Source organism: Brienomyrus brachyistius, chromosome 17 (genome assembly GCF_023856365.1).
Source record: "Brienomyrus brachyistius isolate T26 chromosome 17, BBRACH_0.4, whole genome shotgun sequence".
NCBI classification, from domain to species: Eukaryota; Metazoa; Chordata; class Actinopteri; order Osteoglossiformes; family Mormyridae; genus Brienomyrus; species Brienomyrus brachyistius.
In genome coordinates, this window is record NC_064549.1 from 11,238,002 (window position 1) to 11,256,951 (window position 18,950).

The 18,950-nt window shown below is 41.1% G+C and overlaps 1 protein-coding gene across 1 annotated transcript; it reads right to left on the bottom strand.

The window, feature by feature from the left end:
- Positions 1–3,286: 3,286 nt before the first annotated feature.
- Positions 3,287–17,916, bottom strand: LOC125711991 (alkaline ceramidase 3-like). Its single transcript, XM_048981564.1, has 11 exons — positions 17,772–17,916; positions 12,781–12,891; positions 12,110–12,162; positions 11,546–11,598; positions 10,177–10,258; positions 9,120–9,155; positions 6,153–6,211; positions 5,949–6,050; positions 5,276–5,377; positions 4,932–4,977; positions 3,287–4,816 (listed from the first exon to the last, which is right to left on the bottom strand). The coding sequence occupies exons 1-11, from the start codon at positions 17,869–17,871 to the stop codon at positions 4,763–4,765; spliced, it is 798 nt and encodes a 265-aa protein (XP_048837521.1). The 5' UTR covers positions 17,872–17,916; the 3' UTR covers positions 3,287–4,762.
- Positions 17,917–18,950: the final 1,034 nt, after the last annotated feature.

Here is an 18,950-nt window from a genome sequence, read left to right on the forward strand (position 1 = left end):
GCTGATACCTGCACTATCCCACCAAAACGCCGGAGATATGTGATATGCACACACACCTGCACTCATATCTCTGTGGGGACAATCCATTCATTTCTATGGGCAAAACCATAATCCCAACAATGACGACCTTAACCAGAAGCAACCAAAACAAAATACAAGACATTTTTAGTGTTTTCATCACAGTCACATATTTTTGTGAAGTTGAGTTTCCTCTCGCTGGGACCGAAAAAATGTTCCCCACAATGTCAAAATAACAGGATTGTATCACATTATGAGGATATTTGGTCCCCACAATGTAATATATATGTATCCCACACATATACACACGCATTTTCAGCTGAATTTAGACTAGACCGGTACGAAACTAGTTTACCATCAATGATCAGAAAGTCATTTATGATACTCAGAAGTAATTAAAGCAGAAGGCAGATACAGAGCAGCCCCTAGGCAAGAGTGAAACAAGAGGCTGCTTAGGGCCAAGTGGCCACCAGGTGGCCCCCCACCAAAAGAGCCTGTCAGAATGGGAAGGAAATGGACAAATAACAAGTAGGTTAATCAAAATTTTCTTAGGGCCTAAAAGTGGTTGTGAGTTACCTTTTCTATTGGGGTCATTTTCTAAAATCAGTGGTCTATTCATTGTTGGTTAGTGTCTCACTTTTTGTTCGCTAACGTTTGCTTGGCCCTCTGTTTTCTGCCCATTTCGATAGTAGAAGTGGAGACAGGGACGAATTATGGGTTGTGTGGGCACCACCACCACCACAACCACCACAATTCAAGGGCCCTTGGCAGCCAAACGCCCTCCCTATAGGGTCAGGGGCCCTTGTAGGCAGAGGATCAAAGAATGTAGGCCCTCTAAAATAGACAAACGAAAATACATTGTTGATAAGCGTTGCAAATTGTTTTGGGCTAGGGGCCCCACGGGCCCCCTGCACCCCAAGGGCCCCTGGGCAGCGGCCCCGCTGGCCCGGTCCGTAATCCGTCCCTGAGTGGAGATGTGGCCTACAGGAGGGCGTAACTTCCGAGACCATTATCCCCAAACTTCTCACTAGCCAACAGCAACAGACAACTATGTGCCAAATTTGGTGATTCTTTCCTGACGCCCAAAGAAAACTGCTGGCCAAGAGGCGAAAAAGACCCACAGCCAAGGCAGAAATATCAACAATGAAACAGACTAAGATAGCCTCCACCATGATGGAGGACATCGAGAAGTAGCAGAGCTAACATGGGGAAGGTCCTTAGCATGGAAATCCCTAGATATTATGAACCTCCTCGAGAAGAAAGACATGCCCACATCGGTCGAGCTTTCTCTCAACCCAGATGAAGAATTAAGCAAAGTGGGTTATGATATTTTAAGAAGAACTGGGATTTCGTGGAAGAGTGCATTGTTATCTGAACTCCAGTAAAGGAGTCGTAAATATAGCTAGCTATAATCTCTAAAGAACACATGCGGTATCTGAGTATGTTAAAGACCTCATAGAGGTTCAAATATGCCTCTGTTTGTTTAATACGACAGCAGTGAAATATATTTCATATACCACGTTTACTCATGTAGCATCGCAAAAGACAATGTAGCGTTTTAACGGAAAAGTACTTGTGAGACACCTGGGCTAAAATTTACTGGGTAACCTGGAGGTATGACCACTCCCCCCCCCTCCCTCCACACAAAGAAGATGCAGCAATAAAAAAAGAAGGTAAGGATCTTAATGAAAATGTACAACTCTTAATTTTAAAGTGTGGTAGATTTTGTGGAAGCTTTGGCCTCATTCTGTGTCTTTTATAGCGAAGACTAAACTAAAGGGTAATACCTCACACCAAACACAAGCAGAGGAGGAGGGAGTGTCTGGCAAACAGTCAGGCTGCACCAACAGCTTTAAGAAGTCGCTCAACCATATAAACAAAGCCATCCAGTATAAACCAAGTGCTGTACTGTATAAACCAAATGCACAGTTTACTTTTAAAATAAACTATTTGTGAAAAACAAAGAATAATAGTGAAATACTAATTTTGGGGGGAAAAATAGTAGCTAAAAACAACTTTCGGTGAACAAAAACCAAAAAACTAATTTCGTTTAAAAAAAAGTAACAAGCTTGTATTAACCATTATCTTGAGTCAAATCTTAGTTCAAAGTAACACTGAATAAACCAATCACGCTGATCCATGCTGCAGGCATGTCCAGCCAAGTCTGTGACCTTCGTATATCTTAAAAATAGTAAGAAAAAAAATTACTTTTGGTGAAAAATAAATGTACACCCTTTCTGGACATTCCATGATGAGACTTTGGAAAGTGTGGAATTTTTAAATGTGCCAACTTTTGAATATGAAAACATTTACTTATAATTAATTTTTTTCCCCTGTTCTGTTTTCACATATTATATTTTTCCACATAAAGCACGTCAACATCCTCTCTCTTTTAAGCATAAATAAATACTGAGAAACTAAAGATGCTGACAGCACAGAGGACAAGCAGAATCCGAAGAAGATACTGTATTCCATGATAAGATAGTAGTCTTCCAACAGTATTTCACCATTAATGAATTTTAGCACATTGAGCAATCTGATTTCAACATCATCTTTAAGCTTGGCTGGTATTTTTATTTATGATCTGGTTTGCCCAGTAACTCAAGTGAACTGTACTGATGTTTTTGGGAGCTGTAATATTTTTCCTTGCCAAATGAAACAACATCTAATAAAAAAAAAGTAAATTTGAAGTTGAAGAGGCAACTTTTTTCTTCTATTGGGGTTATTGTAACGATTGCCACTGTATGTTGAAAGTAGCATTCAAAATTTGAGAACTTCTCACCACATTTCATGCTTTTGATATCAATGACAGTACGATGTTTTATAAAATGTGGTCTAATTGCTTCCAGGAGAATGGCATCACATTAAACAGTCTTTGCATACTGTTACTCAAACACTGGCCCCAGACTGTCCCCAAATGATCCAAACGCAGAGGCACCATGGCTACCTCCATCTTCATCTGCATGACAGGAATGCAGAAATTAACCTTGCAAAGACAGTACAGCCTTTGGGGGCAGATTCTTCAACCCTGACATCAACTCATATGTGGTCCCTGTACTGCGTAAGTTCTTCTCTTACTCAAGCTGTGCGTCCAGATTTCTCTCATAACCCTCTCCCTCCAGTCCTCATTACATTTCTGGGGATGTCAGTGTCCATACATTTCCATACAGCAATTCCACAATAAGAAACTATTATATAAATCACAGGACAAAACTGAATTTCGAGAAAAATATTATCAGTGATGAAGAAATCACTTCAGAAGACGGAATGAAGAACGAAGGTCTATATTTTATTAATCATACTGCCAGATACTAAATTACTGGCAGTTCCTTGCAAATACATTTAATCAACAACAAAATGATTGTTATCCACAAAGGCACGTTCACCCATTTAGGAACACAAGATAAGGTCAAAGAATGTGGATTATCGCAGATCTTCATTATCCAGTTATTTTCAGTCATCCAACAAGGGTTTACATTCTGAGTGCTTGTGTTTTGATTAAAAGCTACATGAATAAAAGCATAATGATAGCAAAAACAAAAATGAACTAATGCTATAGAATCAACTCCAGAATTGGGAAAAAATAACAGAAAATCTGATCACCCATGGTGCTAATAATGTATTGTAGTATTGCATCATTTCTAAGCATTGCTCACGAATTACGCAATATAAACTTAATGATTTCCTAATACAGATGTAGCAAGGCCACTGACCATCTGTGCAAATTTGCTTCAAAGGAAAACGAGGAAATAAACATCAAAGCAAGAGGATTTAGCAATAATGAAATGAATTCCAAGGCAAAGCCCTGTACAATTCATGAATTTCAGACTAAAAGTTCACCATCCACACTTCCACCCATGCAATACAAGTGATTAACATTAAACCATATACTTGTTTCAGTCCAGTCCTTAGATAGATAGCACAATCAGGAGGTAGATTACACAGCCCCCAAATTAGATCAGCTGTTTGCTACAAATATGCACGAAATCAACTGTTAGAAAACATTGGTGCAAACAAATATTACAGTTATAACTCTCATATAATTTCAAAAACCTATGGATGCGATTTACTGACTTGGCAATGAGAAACGTTTTAATCTGTCATAAATTATGTGAATTAAATTTCCAGGAATAAAATTATGTGCGTTAATAAAACAAAAACATAAGAAATGTTAATAACAGACCCTTCACTGAGGAGTTACTTTTAGACGTCATATTGTGACCAGCACAAACCTTTAACTAAAAGCATATTCAGAATCAAATTAAAACTCTTTGTGCAGCCAGGGGTCAACACTGTAAAAGTGAATCTGAAGTCAATCTTTCAGAAAACGTTACTTAGCATGAGTCATGCAGAAGAAACACGACAGTGTTTTAAACACACAATCAAATTGCCTTAAAATTCCTGTTGCATGTACATCTTCATCATTTCTCTTCTGTTAAAAACTTAGTGTTGAAATTATACAACAGTAATGTACAGTCAGTATTCCATGTATGCTAAATATACAATAGAAATTAAGTCCAACATTATTGTTTTGGATCAGTGCTATGTGGCATCCTGGACTAGATAAATGTGTTTTCAAATTCAAGGATTTCCTCAGTGACTGCAATGGCACTTAATTAAAGAATAATCCCTCTCTATACGCAGCAAGTCGGTAAAACTATATGCAGCCTGTAGCATTTGAAGGGCATTGGTGTGTCCCAGCACAGCAATGGCTGTTGAATCTCTTGTGCTTTGGTCTTCGAACTCAGAAAGTCTTGTCAATGTCGACGTGAACCACAGGCCACACCCCATAGACGAACTGTGACATACCCAAAAGGAGCAATTACACAAAATGTACATTTTGTCAAAGAAAACAAAACGAATGAGGCCATGCAGTATGCCGGATGTTAGCCTTTTCAAAACCCCACACTGACCTTTACATGTGATCTGTGTTTGAGGTAGGTAATCCTTATCTGAAGGCTATGAAACAAGAAAAAACACAACATGTAATTCAAATGTGTAAATGCACAGCAAGTTTATCCATAACAAAATCACAAATAATCCGTAAAATTAGGTCTCAAATCATTTATCAAGCCCATGAAACTAAGGTACATTTCCCAAAAGCATAGTTGCTAACAAAGTTAGCAACTTATACAGTTGGAACCACGCGACTGAATGGTAATTGGAGCTTTTGGAAAACATACCCCCAATCAGGCCAGAGCCCTACCAAGCCAATCGGAGCTGATCTTTAGGCCTAGCGGTAAGAGCTCCTCTTTACCTGAAGAGTACATGCAGGTAAGACCCCAGGCCCGTCAGAATGTGCCACCAGGCGTGGAATTGTGTCATCGCCCCGACCAAAGGGAGCCTCTTTCGAGCACTTCTGCAGAAGAAAGGCGTCAAAAGAGCATCACGCAGCGTAATCAGTGGCGAGTGCTGGCTAAACAGGAGGTAAGAAGATACTATTTTACAATATTACAAGACAGAAAAGGTGTTTTAAAATTAAAACTTTAGTAATGAGTTATTTCATAGGTATTCATTTCATAATTTAATCTCAAAAACAGAGAAGGTACTTTCTCCCTCTCCGCCTTGGACCAACCACCTCTGAATGTAATTAATACTATGTAGGCAAATGCTCATCTCCAACAAATCATATCCAATACACAATATAAAGCTTTCTAATTCATTATTATATTCGTCTTCCAAACTGTGTTACTGACACAACACTTTTCAAAAGGGACACAAACAGTAACAAATTTGCATTTTTATTTACAGACAATTAATTGCCTTCTTGACTATGGGTTATTTAATTTTACATTAGCGTTTAGCTAATTGAATTGAAAAAAGGATTGTACCAAAGCATGGAAAAATCTATCTATAAACTCCTGCCCTGCTCACTGATGTGTCTAAAAATGAACAGATTCCCAAGCGGTACAAAGATGGTGGATGTTTACTGCAGTGTGTTGCAGAAGAGATTGTCTATGTTCCACAGCGCGAATCCCAGCAGGAACACAGCTAAAGACGTGTAGGCGAGACGTCTGAGATTTGGGTACACCCTGCGAGGAAACACAGGGCCTTCATCACGCAGAAGCACACAACAATCCTTAACCCAAGTGGCAGTGACTCTGCGATGAAACGCGGAATGAACGTACACTTACCAACTGACTATGAACAGGGACCGTAAAACCAGGCAGCTCACTAACATCCCGTACACAACCTAAAAATTCAGAATGGGGAAGAAATCAAGTTTAGTAATTAAGATTTCTTCTTCTTCTTTTGTCAAATATCCAATTAAGTATCTTTTGGGTTCTAATTTCTTTATTTAGAAAACCAATTTGAACGGCTGCTGGATTTGGGCAAGATTCTTGTAAGTTGTGGTCCTTCTATATATAACTATGTATATACATTTTTATTAAGAAAACATGATTCCCAGGGCTTGAAGTGGGAAAAACAGACGCCGGTACTCCCCTTGTTATTCAGTACCAGGCGCCGGTACTCCCCTTATTATTCAGTACCAGGCTCCGGTACTCCCCTTGTTATTCAGTACTAGGTGCTGGTACTCCCTTTGTTATTCGGTACCAGGCTCCAGTACTCCCCTTGTTATTCAGTACCAGGCTCCGGTACTCCCCTTGTTATTCGGGACCAGGTGCCAGTATTTCCCTCGTTATTCGGTACCAGGCTCCAGTACTCCCCTTGTTATTCGGTACCAGGCGTCGGTACTACCCTTGTTATTCGGTACCAGGTGCCAGTACTGAGTACTGGTGAGTAACGGCCCATTTCAAGAGCTGTGTATACAGTATAATTAATTGTGTTTTCAAGTCATACACAAGTCATTGCACAATTATAAAGTTCATTCATTGCACAATGCGATATTTAAATGTAAAGGCATGTCGCTCAGGCGTTCCAGTATACTTCAACTGAGCCCAGATACAGTTACATCCGGCAAAACGGCTTTAACAAAAGTACCAGAAGGCAAGTCTCTAAACAACCTTCATCACTGGTGCATTGGGAAAATCAGTTTGCTATTTTACAATTAGCCCAGCAAGCAATTAAAGACACACCAGAAGATCTTTCACTGCCAACAAGACATCACAATTCTTCATTAATGAACCTTTGAATGGGTCAAACAATTCTTAACGTGTCATCTCACTGGAAAATATCCTTCAACAATCTAGTTTTTTATGGATTACTCCTGCTGTTTATTGTCTTTTGGCATAGTCATATTTTTTATGATTAACACAACAGATAACATTGCAAACTGAGTAGAGGGCCCAGCCACTAGGTGGTGCTAGTTCAATGTTCAAATACAATCACTGCACTTGATGACGGTCCCCAACTCATCAGTAATATTTGCTACAGTTGGGCCCATTAGGTTGACTTTTAATTTGAAACCCTTTGATGTGCCTTTCATTAGGACCACTTGATTGGACGATGTGAAGTGCATGCAAGTAACGCTACAAGCGCCATCCTCCACAACTGCTCACAAAAGATAAACATCTATTATACGGGATACTCCCATAAAGCAACAGCCTTCAAACAAAAAACCCTTTGACAGACACAATAACGACATTGTTTTGATTCAAACGGATATGCTCCGAATCTCCCTGTTCTTGTCTGGCCGATCCCAAGAAAAAACCTTTCAAATGTCAAATCGCTCAAAACAATTTTTGCAGTAAGAGCCTAAAATGCCACAAACTTCTTGTTTAATTTGCTAGCTACTGGAGTTTTCACCTAACAAATTTAATTAAGTGCACTTAACAAGCAAGATCATAGCGCAAGAAACCACTGCAATTCCCTGAAAATATTTTAGAAGGAGATGACTGCCATTTCTGCAAAGACTAGCTGTCCTAGCTGTCATCATCACCAGGGAAGAAGGCCTGTTTCTGAAAGTGGACAGTCGTACCGCATTTGGAACAAAGGTTACAGATATGCTTGTAACAGTGACGCCGCAATTTGAGTCCAAGCGGTACTACAGTTGAACTAAAGCGCTTACTGGTATATATACTGCGAACATCCCAGTCGAGTAAAAACAATATGGTATATGACAGCCCCTTGGGATGTGTGGGAGACGACATTATTAGCAATGGATCTGACTTTGTATGGTGCCGCCGTCCGGACTCTGCCCTGGGTGGCCGTGAACGGTCTCCCGGTGTGAAGGTCCGGCTGAGAATGCTGGATCGGCGACTGGTCCTATCATTTCCCTTTTAACATTCCCAATTTACCCGACACCCGCCGACCACCAGTGGTGATTCTCTGAACCTTTATTTTACTGTGAAGTGTAAATTAATAATATTAACAAAGAGAATTTAATAAAAAGATAAGATCTTTATTTTCACTTTTGTGAAAAACAGTACAGCAGACGTAATCATCCGCCCTTAGGGGCCCCCTCCTAGCTCGGGGCCTCAAGCCATTGGTTGCCCTGCCTGTCCGGTCACTACGCCTCTGCCTGTCACAATCTACTCCAGCTTCCTGCATTCCCCACCCAGGCCACTGGCCTAGCATTCACAGAGCAGCCTCTTTGACCTGGCTGCAGAACCTCCACGTGTCATCTGCACAATTCATCGATTTCTTCTTCCACAAACACTGCGAACGATGTCAACATTCACAAGGGGCAGACACAACCTACTACTGCTACGGTAACAGAATAGGCCCCTTACAAAGTTCAACTCTGAGAAGGCAGCATGGTGACTGGCCTAGAAACACTTTTCAAAAGGGACACTTAAATCTCGTTGACAAAGCCACAATTGACCCTGTTAAAAAAAAAACAACAAGTTCTGAACTGGCTTCCTTTGTTTCAGCCGTGGATTCTCCAACTATCTTGCTCTAAAGGAACCGGTATCATGAAACATCTAAAAGGCCCCAGGAGATGTCTGACTCCCAGACATACCAAAATGAGCACAGCACATCTGCTCCATCAAGGACATTTTAGAAAAATGGCTTAATGATAGAGATGCCGCCGCACATTTGATCGAAAGAGTTTCAGCGTTTTCATCAGATTCATGGACAACCAAGACAAATATTACATTTTACCCCAGTAACATTAACATTAATAATTAACGCCTAAATCCTGTTGGTACACAAGGCAGATTCATGAATTATTGTTCAGGTATACATGGATGACCAACCTGATGAAATACTGGCTCTTTCCACTGTAAATATACCTGAAAAAAAAACAGGTAAAGTTAGGTTAAAACATTGTCACTGTGTCAATAGTGGACAACAGTCAATACACATACATGACCTGTTAAAAATACGTGCTGTCCAATCCACTTCTCATTTGCAAGTTCAAGCTAGTTAGGCCATTGACCAAGGGTTCATGCAATGGCCTTTTTAACATTTCTTCACCTTTTTACTGTGATCCACACTGATCTCTTTCAGCAGATACACTGGATCAAGTGGAATTATTGGATAAGGCGCCTGGGGGAAAATGTACCATCGCCAAAATATCATCATTCACAACATCTGACAATGTCATGGCTAATTTGTCGAAGACCGTGTGGTTCACAGTCTATTTCATGACCCCGTCCTATCAAACGCTTGGGCCAACATCCACGTTAGAAGATGGAATAGGGGGAAAGCCCAGCTCATGCTTTCAAGTCTTATAGAAAGGTATTCTTAAAAGATTAAATGAGGAAACATGCTTGTCCTCCGTTTTTGAACAGCTAGACTGCACCTGAATTCCATACACAAGCAAAATAATGTAACCTCTAGTTGTCCAGAGGTCTCATGTATCGGACTAGTTGACATCAGATCAGATTTGGAAATCTCTCTTTCTGCCAGTATCATTTTTCTTCCCCTGAGGGTTAGACAACTTTTTAAAATTAACTTTTTACAAAAAAAAATAAAATAAAATAAAAATATTATGCGCAATGCGCAATACAAAGTCCCAAATACTGTCACGGTGACAAGCCCAAAAGAAAATCTAAGGCAGTGTTTCAACTGGCTTTCAAGCAGAGAATACAAAGGGTTGTATGAAAAGTCAAACTGGGAACGCCTCCGGATGAAGTTACCGCACCCCAGGGGGTGAGCAGGTGAGCGTTCGAGACAAAGACACTGCAGCAGAAAGACCGTGAGCTTTAACCTGAATAAAATCTCTGTGTTCTACACCTGCATGTGAGGGTAACATCGACATGTGTGTCACGCACGTCAAACAACACTGACAGTGAATTAATTCCGACTTGCCAGTGTGACGCTGATGCTGAACGCCACCAAGATCATTACGAGCAGGAAATCGACGGTTTTTTCTTGCTTGAAGCACTCGTATCTGTCAGGGAAAAACCATAAACATAAAAAGAGGAGATTCCAAATGCCAAACAATGGTTTTCCACAGCTGCACGGTGTAGAACCAGACCACAGCAGAGCAATCATAGAAAACAAAGAGATGCAAATGCAACCCTGTTCTTAAAGAGACTCAGAAGAGTTTTGTGGGCCGCCTGTAGCGTGTTGAATACCACAGTGACAAATGACAAGGCCGTACTGTTGCGGAGGCATATGACACAGGACTCTGATAACACTGATTATACTGCACCACCCTTGACAAAGTCGATTCATTGCTGTTTATCGCTACAAAACAGAGTAGCGAGACTTAAAGTTATACATGAATTCGTAAATTTGACTTATATATATGCAAAATATCACACAAATGAGAGGCAAACTGCCACAGATTTTCCACAAAATTCAAGCAGGCAAAAGGGGGTTTGCTACCTTCCTACACCTGAAATCAATTTCCCTGAGAATTCTACACTTTTCCAGCACTTCAGGTATCTACTTAATCTGAAAATAGCATAATGTTAACCAAAGAAACTAGACAAACCACTCGCATTCTGATTTACCAAGGACCTCAACATCCAATTTTGCCATAATATTGATCATATATTCATATATATATTCTATTTTAAGCACCATACTTTGACCAAGGTCTGAAACAACTGGGCGCCAGGCATTTCACCTCTAAGACTAGTATGGGTTACAAACCAATGAGGATAATAGGAGGATAATAATATGCATGTCTGTGAAAAGTCTCAAGGTTGCCCATACAGCGTGAGGATGTTGCCCATACAGTGTGAGGATGTTGCCCAAAAATGTCGGGATGTTGCCCATGCAGTGTGAGGATGTTGCCCATGCGGCGTGAGGATGTTGCCCATGCAGTGTGAGGATGTTGCCCATGCAGTGTGAGGATGTTGCCCATGCAGCGTGAGGATGTTGCCCATACAGTGTGCGGGTGCAGACCATCCACAGGTTTCAAACAAAGCCCCCTTTCATTGCTGGAGGAGTGTGCAACAGCTTTCTCAAAAAAGTTATGCTGCATTAAATCTGTAAGACCAGGACAAGCCTCGAGATGAGGCAGGGGCCACTGAGTGCAGTACTCTTAAGTGAAACGATCTTACCAATTTATTACAAATATATTAAAGTATATCTGGCCGTATTTGTTGCCAGTAATGCAGACAAGTTCATATCTTTGTCGACTTCCAATCATAATGAGACTTCTGTCGGAAACTGAAGATATTAAAAGGATAAGCCAACTTAGATCAGTTGAATGGGAAACACTTACACGCAGTAGAGAAAGATGCAGCCACTGTAGATCATCGGTAACTCATCCAGTAACTAAGGAGGGGTGGGGGGCAGAGATTAGGGTGGAACGGAAAGTGCATCATTCAACATCAAACTCAGATCTGAGTTACTGGCATGATCAGGCTGGTCCATCTGAAGCTAGTTTGTAAAATATATTCTCCGATGACCTTGATTGGCACATGCCACGGTGAAGGCCATTACAGTTTAAACGTATGCCGACATTTCAGGTTTCAAAAAAGCTATTTGAGGTTTTATTTTTTTCTTTAATTTTCAGCCCCATGATTTTTGAGAAGTACATTTATAGGTACTCCTTAGAGGACTTTACCACACTGTTTGGGATATGCTCAGGGCTTCCCATTATTCTGACCAGAACAAGAAGTTGGAAGATGGATGGATGGATGGATGGATGGATGGATGGATGGATGGATGGATGGATGGATGGATGGATGGATGGACGGATGAATGGATGCCAATTTAAATTTCATTTTTTTTGTGATTTAACAGCCAAGAAGTAAAGTAGCCATGACACAGATGAGACCCATACCTGCATTTCATATTGTAGGGTCATATGGAAGCACCAAGATCCAACGCCAACAGCTGGAAGTGAAGCGGAAAGTTCTCTGAGGAACGATACTGCAAAGCCCATTATTTACACTCACACGCATTTGCTAAACGCAGCTCGCACGGCTAATACACTGAACACAACTGAATGCGAACACAGCTATCGGGAAAATTACAAACTGGCAGTACAGTTAAGAAGCAGTGAGGCTAACGATGGTTTGTGTACTGCGTGGGGCATGACAGGATAACTCATAATTATTACATGCCATGAATAACACAAAAGGTTAATTGTACTTTTCTGCTTTTAAAATGATTAGCTCCTAAAAGGCAGCAAAAGTTCTTTTATTGTTTATGATGAAATGTCTCCTCGGTAAGAGATGAATCATAATTGCAATCAGGTTTTTACTACATATTCATAAAGCAGCTTCAAAAAGGTAAGAAAAATATATTCACTGATGATAACAAAATTGTGTTTGGCAGGGAGGCCGCATATTCAAATTCACTCCCAAACAGACCATTTAATCCTCGGATTAAAATGTCAGCGATGCATTTAAAGAAAATGATACGAGTGATAGGCATCTATTGTCAAAATGAGATGAATATCACGACGAACATCTAATGGTTTAATGTCAGGTCAGGATGAGCAATGCTTACCGGCAATTCCGAGAAAAGCGAGGACGAAGCGGATTTCAATGCCATCTCTGAATGTCTGCAGGGCGCCGTATAGCGGAGGTACGATCATTATCAGGTTACTGACCGTGTTCCCTGCAAAGTGAGACACTCCCGGTTAGAACTGCTCCAGGTTCAAGGCGAGACCTTGCGATTCTCTCATTCCTGCGCCCCGGCTCCTACTAAATTTAATCCAAAGACGTGACGTCCTTGTGCATTTTGTTCATTTTAAAGGAGTTTTAATCATTTTAGGTTTCTTTAGATGCATTTGCACTATGTGCATAGCTATAAAACACAGACAAAATGTCACCGTCGCCCCCCCTGCCCCCTACATTACACAACTTCATAATTTCACATATTCAAGGGCCCCGGTGAATTTCTGGGGCCCCTGGATCTGCCTGAATATCCATGCCCCTACTGAACCCCTGACTATGCATAATGCTTTATACCGTCTGTTTTACACTGTTGCATGTACTTCTGCACTTTATGCATTTTCCGCTATAGGAATTTCCCCCTTATGTACTGTACACAATCATTTTAGCTGAATTACATAAGTATTTACTTACATTAGCATCATCGATATGTATCATAAATGTATAATGTATATTGTAATTTCTTTTCATTCAACAGCACATAAATCTCTAATAAATCCAACATTGCTTTGTACGGCAGCAGTAAAAAGTCACGCCTAGACAAACCTGCTTTCAATGTGATTGACTGTTTGAACTATGTTATTCACCTTATAGCAAAAGGCCTTCAGGCAATGAAGTTTTACATATCAAATATTACAACGACCAAGAGAAGGGTTCGATAGCTCAAAATTGTATCTAATATTGGACTATTCAGCATAGCCCCCTTTTGCTTCGAGGACAGCATTGCAGACTGTTGCCATTCTTTCAGCGAGCTTACAGATGTAGCCACCTGGAATGCTTCTCCGACAGTCCTGAAGGAGTCTCCACAAGTTCTGGGCACAAAGTTGGCTACTTTGCTCTTACTCTTCGATCCAACTCATCCCAAACCAGTTCAATAGGGTTTACATGTGGGGATTGTGGGGGCCACGTCTTCTGTCACAGCACTCCATCTCTTTCTTTGTTCACAAGATTATACTTACTTCATAACCTTCAGGTTTGCTTAGGGCCAATATCTTATAGAAAAACAAACTATTTTCAGTAGGTGTGTCCAGACTTTTCACTGTTACTGCATTCTGGCACAGAATGTACCACATTCTGCACATTGCGAACTTCCATTCCCTCAATAAAATATTAATCTCCATTAATACCACTGACTTGGGAACAAAATGCATTGTTTGTTCTTTCTCGACACCATTATGCTCCGAATTGGTGAAACATGATAACTGTATTCATTGACATGCAGAGAAAAAAAAAAAAAGTTATATTTCTGCATCCCACCGCAGGGAAAAAAACAAAAAAACAAAAAGGCTGAATCGCTGTTTGATGCATGACAGTTTTTGCTCTCGCCAGCTCTGACTGTGAGCCCGAACCATTGTTCAACTTTGCTGACTTGCTGAAAACAGTGATGTGTCTCTCACAAAGGCTTGGGACAAGCCAAAGTAATAAGAAAACAAATACAGATCCTCTTTGTTTGCCTTTGTTAGCACGAGCCAGAATTTTTTGTTTATCCCCTTAGTTTACCGTAAAGTTGGGACAAAAGTCACACGACAAAAACCAAGATTTTTAAATCAGATTTAAAACCCCTAAAAAATCATATTTAGATGGTTTCTCTTTCTCTCTCTCTCTCTTTTGAGTTTGTTTGTTTATTTCAAAACACCATGTGTCACCACAGTAGAAGGGGGGGGAAGATGATTCAATATTGTTACTGCTTTCTTTGACAGATAAACATTGTATCGCTTGAAATACAAGACGAAGTGCATCAGTGGAGCCAGTTCTTCAAATCCTCACTGATCTGTCACATTCGTTTCGAAAAGCCCAACCTATAGCACTCGGTAACCTTACAGCAATCTCTCTCGCCCGTCCAAATGCTCAGTCACTGTCACGGGCCTGGCCCTCTACCTTACTTTGTTCAAGCTCATTCTTCGCTTACTGCAACCTTCCACACATTGTTCCTCATAATACCTGCCATGATCGATAATCCATAATCGATAAAAATGGAGAAAAACGCAGAGCATATCGAAAACAACATGGACCAAAATAAGCACGCTGTTAGATCAGTGCCGGGAGCAGCTGGACGAAGTATACAATTAATCTTTGGAATGCTTTTATTTCCAGTGCCGAGCATATTGCATTCCATTCTCAGGTGACGCCTGAATAAGGTGACATACACCAGCTTTCACTCAGTAAATTCCTTAGAGAGCAAGTGGTGGAGCAAAAATATCTAAAGGCTGTACAATTCTGTTTACCCACCATTCAGCAGTCGGTGCGGCGTCATTCTGATCTCAAAGGACTGTTGCAAATAAGTCACTGCCGGCAGCTGAGGTCAGGATGGCACAGAGTGGCAGCCTTGCCCCCCTTCATTGCCCTATGACCCGCAACACAGACACGTCGAGTTGGCACGTTTAAGATATATGAACATGCCAGCCAAGTCATTTCTATGACAGCCTCTGCGTCATTTTCAGAAATGAACCCACGTCTTTAGAAACACGGCGGGTTGACTACATGCTGGTGATCAGTCATGGTCAAAGTCATGGTCACGGTCATTGTCACCCAACAAGCTTCAAGTGCTGAGAGCCCCAAGCTCACTACCACACATGCTCTCATGGACCAAAACAAGGTTTAACAATACAATGTAGGTGTGGTACATCTTCATACACATAATTCCTTTGTTTGCGATTGATTGTATTTGACCAGTGACTGATTATAGTTTGCTACATGCCAAAAAGTCTTCAGCCCAGCTGACATCTTGATAAAATGTGACCTGCCCCACCCCCATCTGGAAGTGAAAGAAAACGAGGTCAGCTGCAATAATTTAAAACACATAAAGCACGCAGCACCGACAGAATAACCACACTGATGACAGCCTTTATTCACGGCAGCGCGGCTTGAAGCTCCTCTTTGCTAAGCTATGCACAGGAAATTGTGTTTTTGTCTACAAAGGAAAAAAAATAACCCATAGACTCAACCATTCTCACGAAAGCAGTACCGCGAAATCATCGTGAAGATGACAAAATGACACCTGGCACCTGAAATAACCATTAGGAACAATGGTTACCGTGAAAAGGCAATTAAAACGGGATTTCAAAGAAGGCATTACGTATTGCAACGCAGCGTACTGCACAGCGGCAGTTTGTAATTAACCTTAAGTCATAATTAGCTGGTGGACTTGTATACTTTACATCTAAATTGTACTCACAGAGGACACACACACAATGAATTAATGTTTACGCTGTCCGGTGTTACAAGAGGCCAGACCTAACTAATTTATTTTAGTGCACTGGCAGTACGATCCACTGCCAGTAGTAGCTGATGTTCGTTAGTGCCGGAGGGTAAAGGGGCTGAAACTCCAACCAGGAAACGCCAAAGGGTAGTTCCTGTGCTCTGGACTGCTTCACGTCAGCAAAGACTGACACGATTGCAAGTTGTAGAGAGAAAAAGAGCAGGTTGGTTTCAGATCTGGTTAGCTGTCAGCTCTACCAGCATTTAAAGTGGCGGCGATTAAAATACCAGTACACCGGTGTTCACGTGAGGTCAACGGCAGACTATCCATCATCTAACCTCAAATTCTAGAAACCTGACTACCAACGAGACTTCTCAAGTACATTTTAAACACGAATCGGAAGTTTTATAAACACGGCCAGCTCCATACCTAGGAACGCTACATATGCTTCATCGTGTCCCACAACACAAACCACTTAAGTAGCTTTGCTGGCAACTTCAAATAGCCGTGAAAATGAAGACTGGATCATACCTCAGTCTGACACCTGTTTCCTTCCAGGTATATTCAGCCTTATGAGACAGATGTGCGTGCAACTGTTTCTGTCAATGGGGGCTATTTATTGCAATCCCGGTCCGTACTCATTTCACTTTAAGTACTAATATAGGCTATACTATCACATTTCTATAACCAGTAGCTAGGAGGCTGGTGGGTGTCTGGTTAGGGGGGGACACTGCAAAATTTACCAAGGGGGACCCCCTCTGGTCAGCAATGTTACAAAGTGCCCCTTTTGGTAACAGACGATCATGCACGATTCGCAACAATGTAACTTATGGTTGCAAACATTTAGCATTAGGCCTAATAGACGAATACATTGTCAAGCTGTGAATCAGCGGACAATAAAGGTTCTGCAGAGGATAATATGGCATGTGGTTTGTATCGCAAACCTAGACTGACTGGTTAATCTCGGCTGGCGCCAGGCGTGTATTTGCGGTCTGGCCATTAGCTAACGGACGGAGTTCAATGGACCTTTTTACTGCTACCCGAAAACGAAAGTGGACGCGGATGGTTCGGATCAGGGCAGCATTAGCGGACCGCTTTCGAGGTGTTGCAACACAGTAAGGCAGTAACTTCCAGACAAGAACCACAAATGTTAAGCAATGCAAACATTTTTTTAGTACAAGGTGATCAGAATAAAACTGCAAAAGTTGCGATTACCACGCATTCCTCCATCGTGAAACGGGATATCCAATACATCAGCTACACAGTGCCGAGGGCTGCAATATCATGTAGTTAATTTAAAACAATATTCTTCCATACATAAAGACAAAATGACTGACATTGCCGGCTCGCCCGCGTATAGAGAGTAGCTCGTTGTAACTTGAACTGTACGGGTGTTATGGTGTTAACGTTCAAATAACCAGCTTTCATAAGTACTCTGATCGCTATAATGTTATAATGAAAAGTGTGCATAAGTGTCACATAAGTATTCCAGCAAAAGAATAGTCATGTGCTTTGCAGTGCATTAAGGAAAAGGGCCCTGAACTGAGCACCTTCCTGCTTTTCGGCAGGCCTACATTTCTTTGTTGGCTTATTTCACGCGATCGGCATGTGCAGCTTTAACTTACAGAACTCCGCGATGTAGAAGGATACGGCATAATTTTCCTCGCACCAGTCCAGGGTCGATGTCGGACGGCCCCAGTACCCCAGCCTGTCATAAGGAGCCATGATGGAAAAGAAAGTGAAGTAGTTCCTCAGAGGAGGAGGGGGTAAATTACCATAGTAACGGTACATTATTCAGATTTGAAAGTAGGCGGGATGTATGACCGTAGGTAAGCAGGTACAGTCAGGTCGTTTTTTTGTGTGCGATTTCACTTTGATGGAACGGAATCATACATCAATACGAATTAACCTGGAAATTAGTAAGAATAAACATAATAGTAGATGGCGGTAGTAATAAATAATAATTATTATTGGTGTTGTTGTTAGCATTAAGCCTAATATACGAATACATTCTCAAACTGTGAATCAACGGATAGTAAAGATTCTGCAGAGGATGTTGTTATTGCTGTTGCTGTCGTTGCTAGGCCTATTGTTTTTTTCTATCATTGATTTGCTATTCGTTTTGTTTCCGGTTTTTTGCTTTTATGCCTCGTAATGACAAATATGGATCTGCGGTGTCACAATTTCCATTACATGTAGCGTAAGGGAGACGCTAATTCCCCGCGTAGCTTTGCGGTCGGTATTTTAGCTTTAAGTCTGAGGTCACCGGCACTGGTCTCTATGGGTAGGAAAACTTTGGGACAAACAAACAGAGTTGCTGATTGTACGCGAGTCCCCTGCTGGAAAACCAACCTGTAGCCTGTGTCTGCTTCTTTCATTCAAACAGACAATGTATAATTACAGAGAGGCTACAGTGTAACAATAAATAGGTATCTTTTCAACAGTGCATATCCCCAGGGTAAACGAACTTTAAAAAAAAAGATATGGGCCTATACAAAGTCCAAAATTACACGAAACACCACAATTATTTGAATACTTTTAGGTTACAAAAACCGTGTAGATATTCCATCTAAAAGGTAAAAAGGAGGAACAGAAAAAACGAATCCCGGATCCGTACGGTTTGCAGTTATTTACGCGTGAATCGTGCCTTATACTTTAAAACTTCCCTTTCCGACCGCCACTGTAAACCTTATTTACACACACGTGGCCGTTTCTTGCCTGAAGATTAGTGAAACGAATTTATAAGATAAATTGCCAACAGCTATTCCATAAAGGGAACAGTTTCTGGAAGCATAAGCGCATCC

What these genes read in the sequence shown, in the direction of transcription:
- LOC125711991 (XM_048981564.1), bottom strand. Translation starts at nt 17,871, where the DNA reads ATGGCTCCTTATGACAGGCTGGGGTACTGGGGCCGTCCGACATCGACC. An exon ending in TCAGCATCAGCGTCACACTG is followed by an intron (nt 9,156 to 10,176) that starts GCAAGTCGGAAT and finishes TTTTTTTTTCAG; the next exon opens with GTATATTTACAGTGGAAAGA. An exon ending in AACACAGATCACATGTAAAG is followed by an intron (nt 4,817 to 4,931) that starts GTCAGTGTGGGG and finishes GGTATGTCACAG; the next exon opens with TTCGTCTATGGGGTGTGGCC.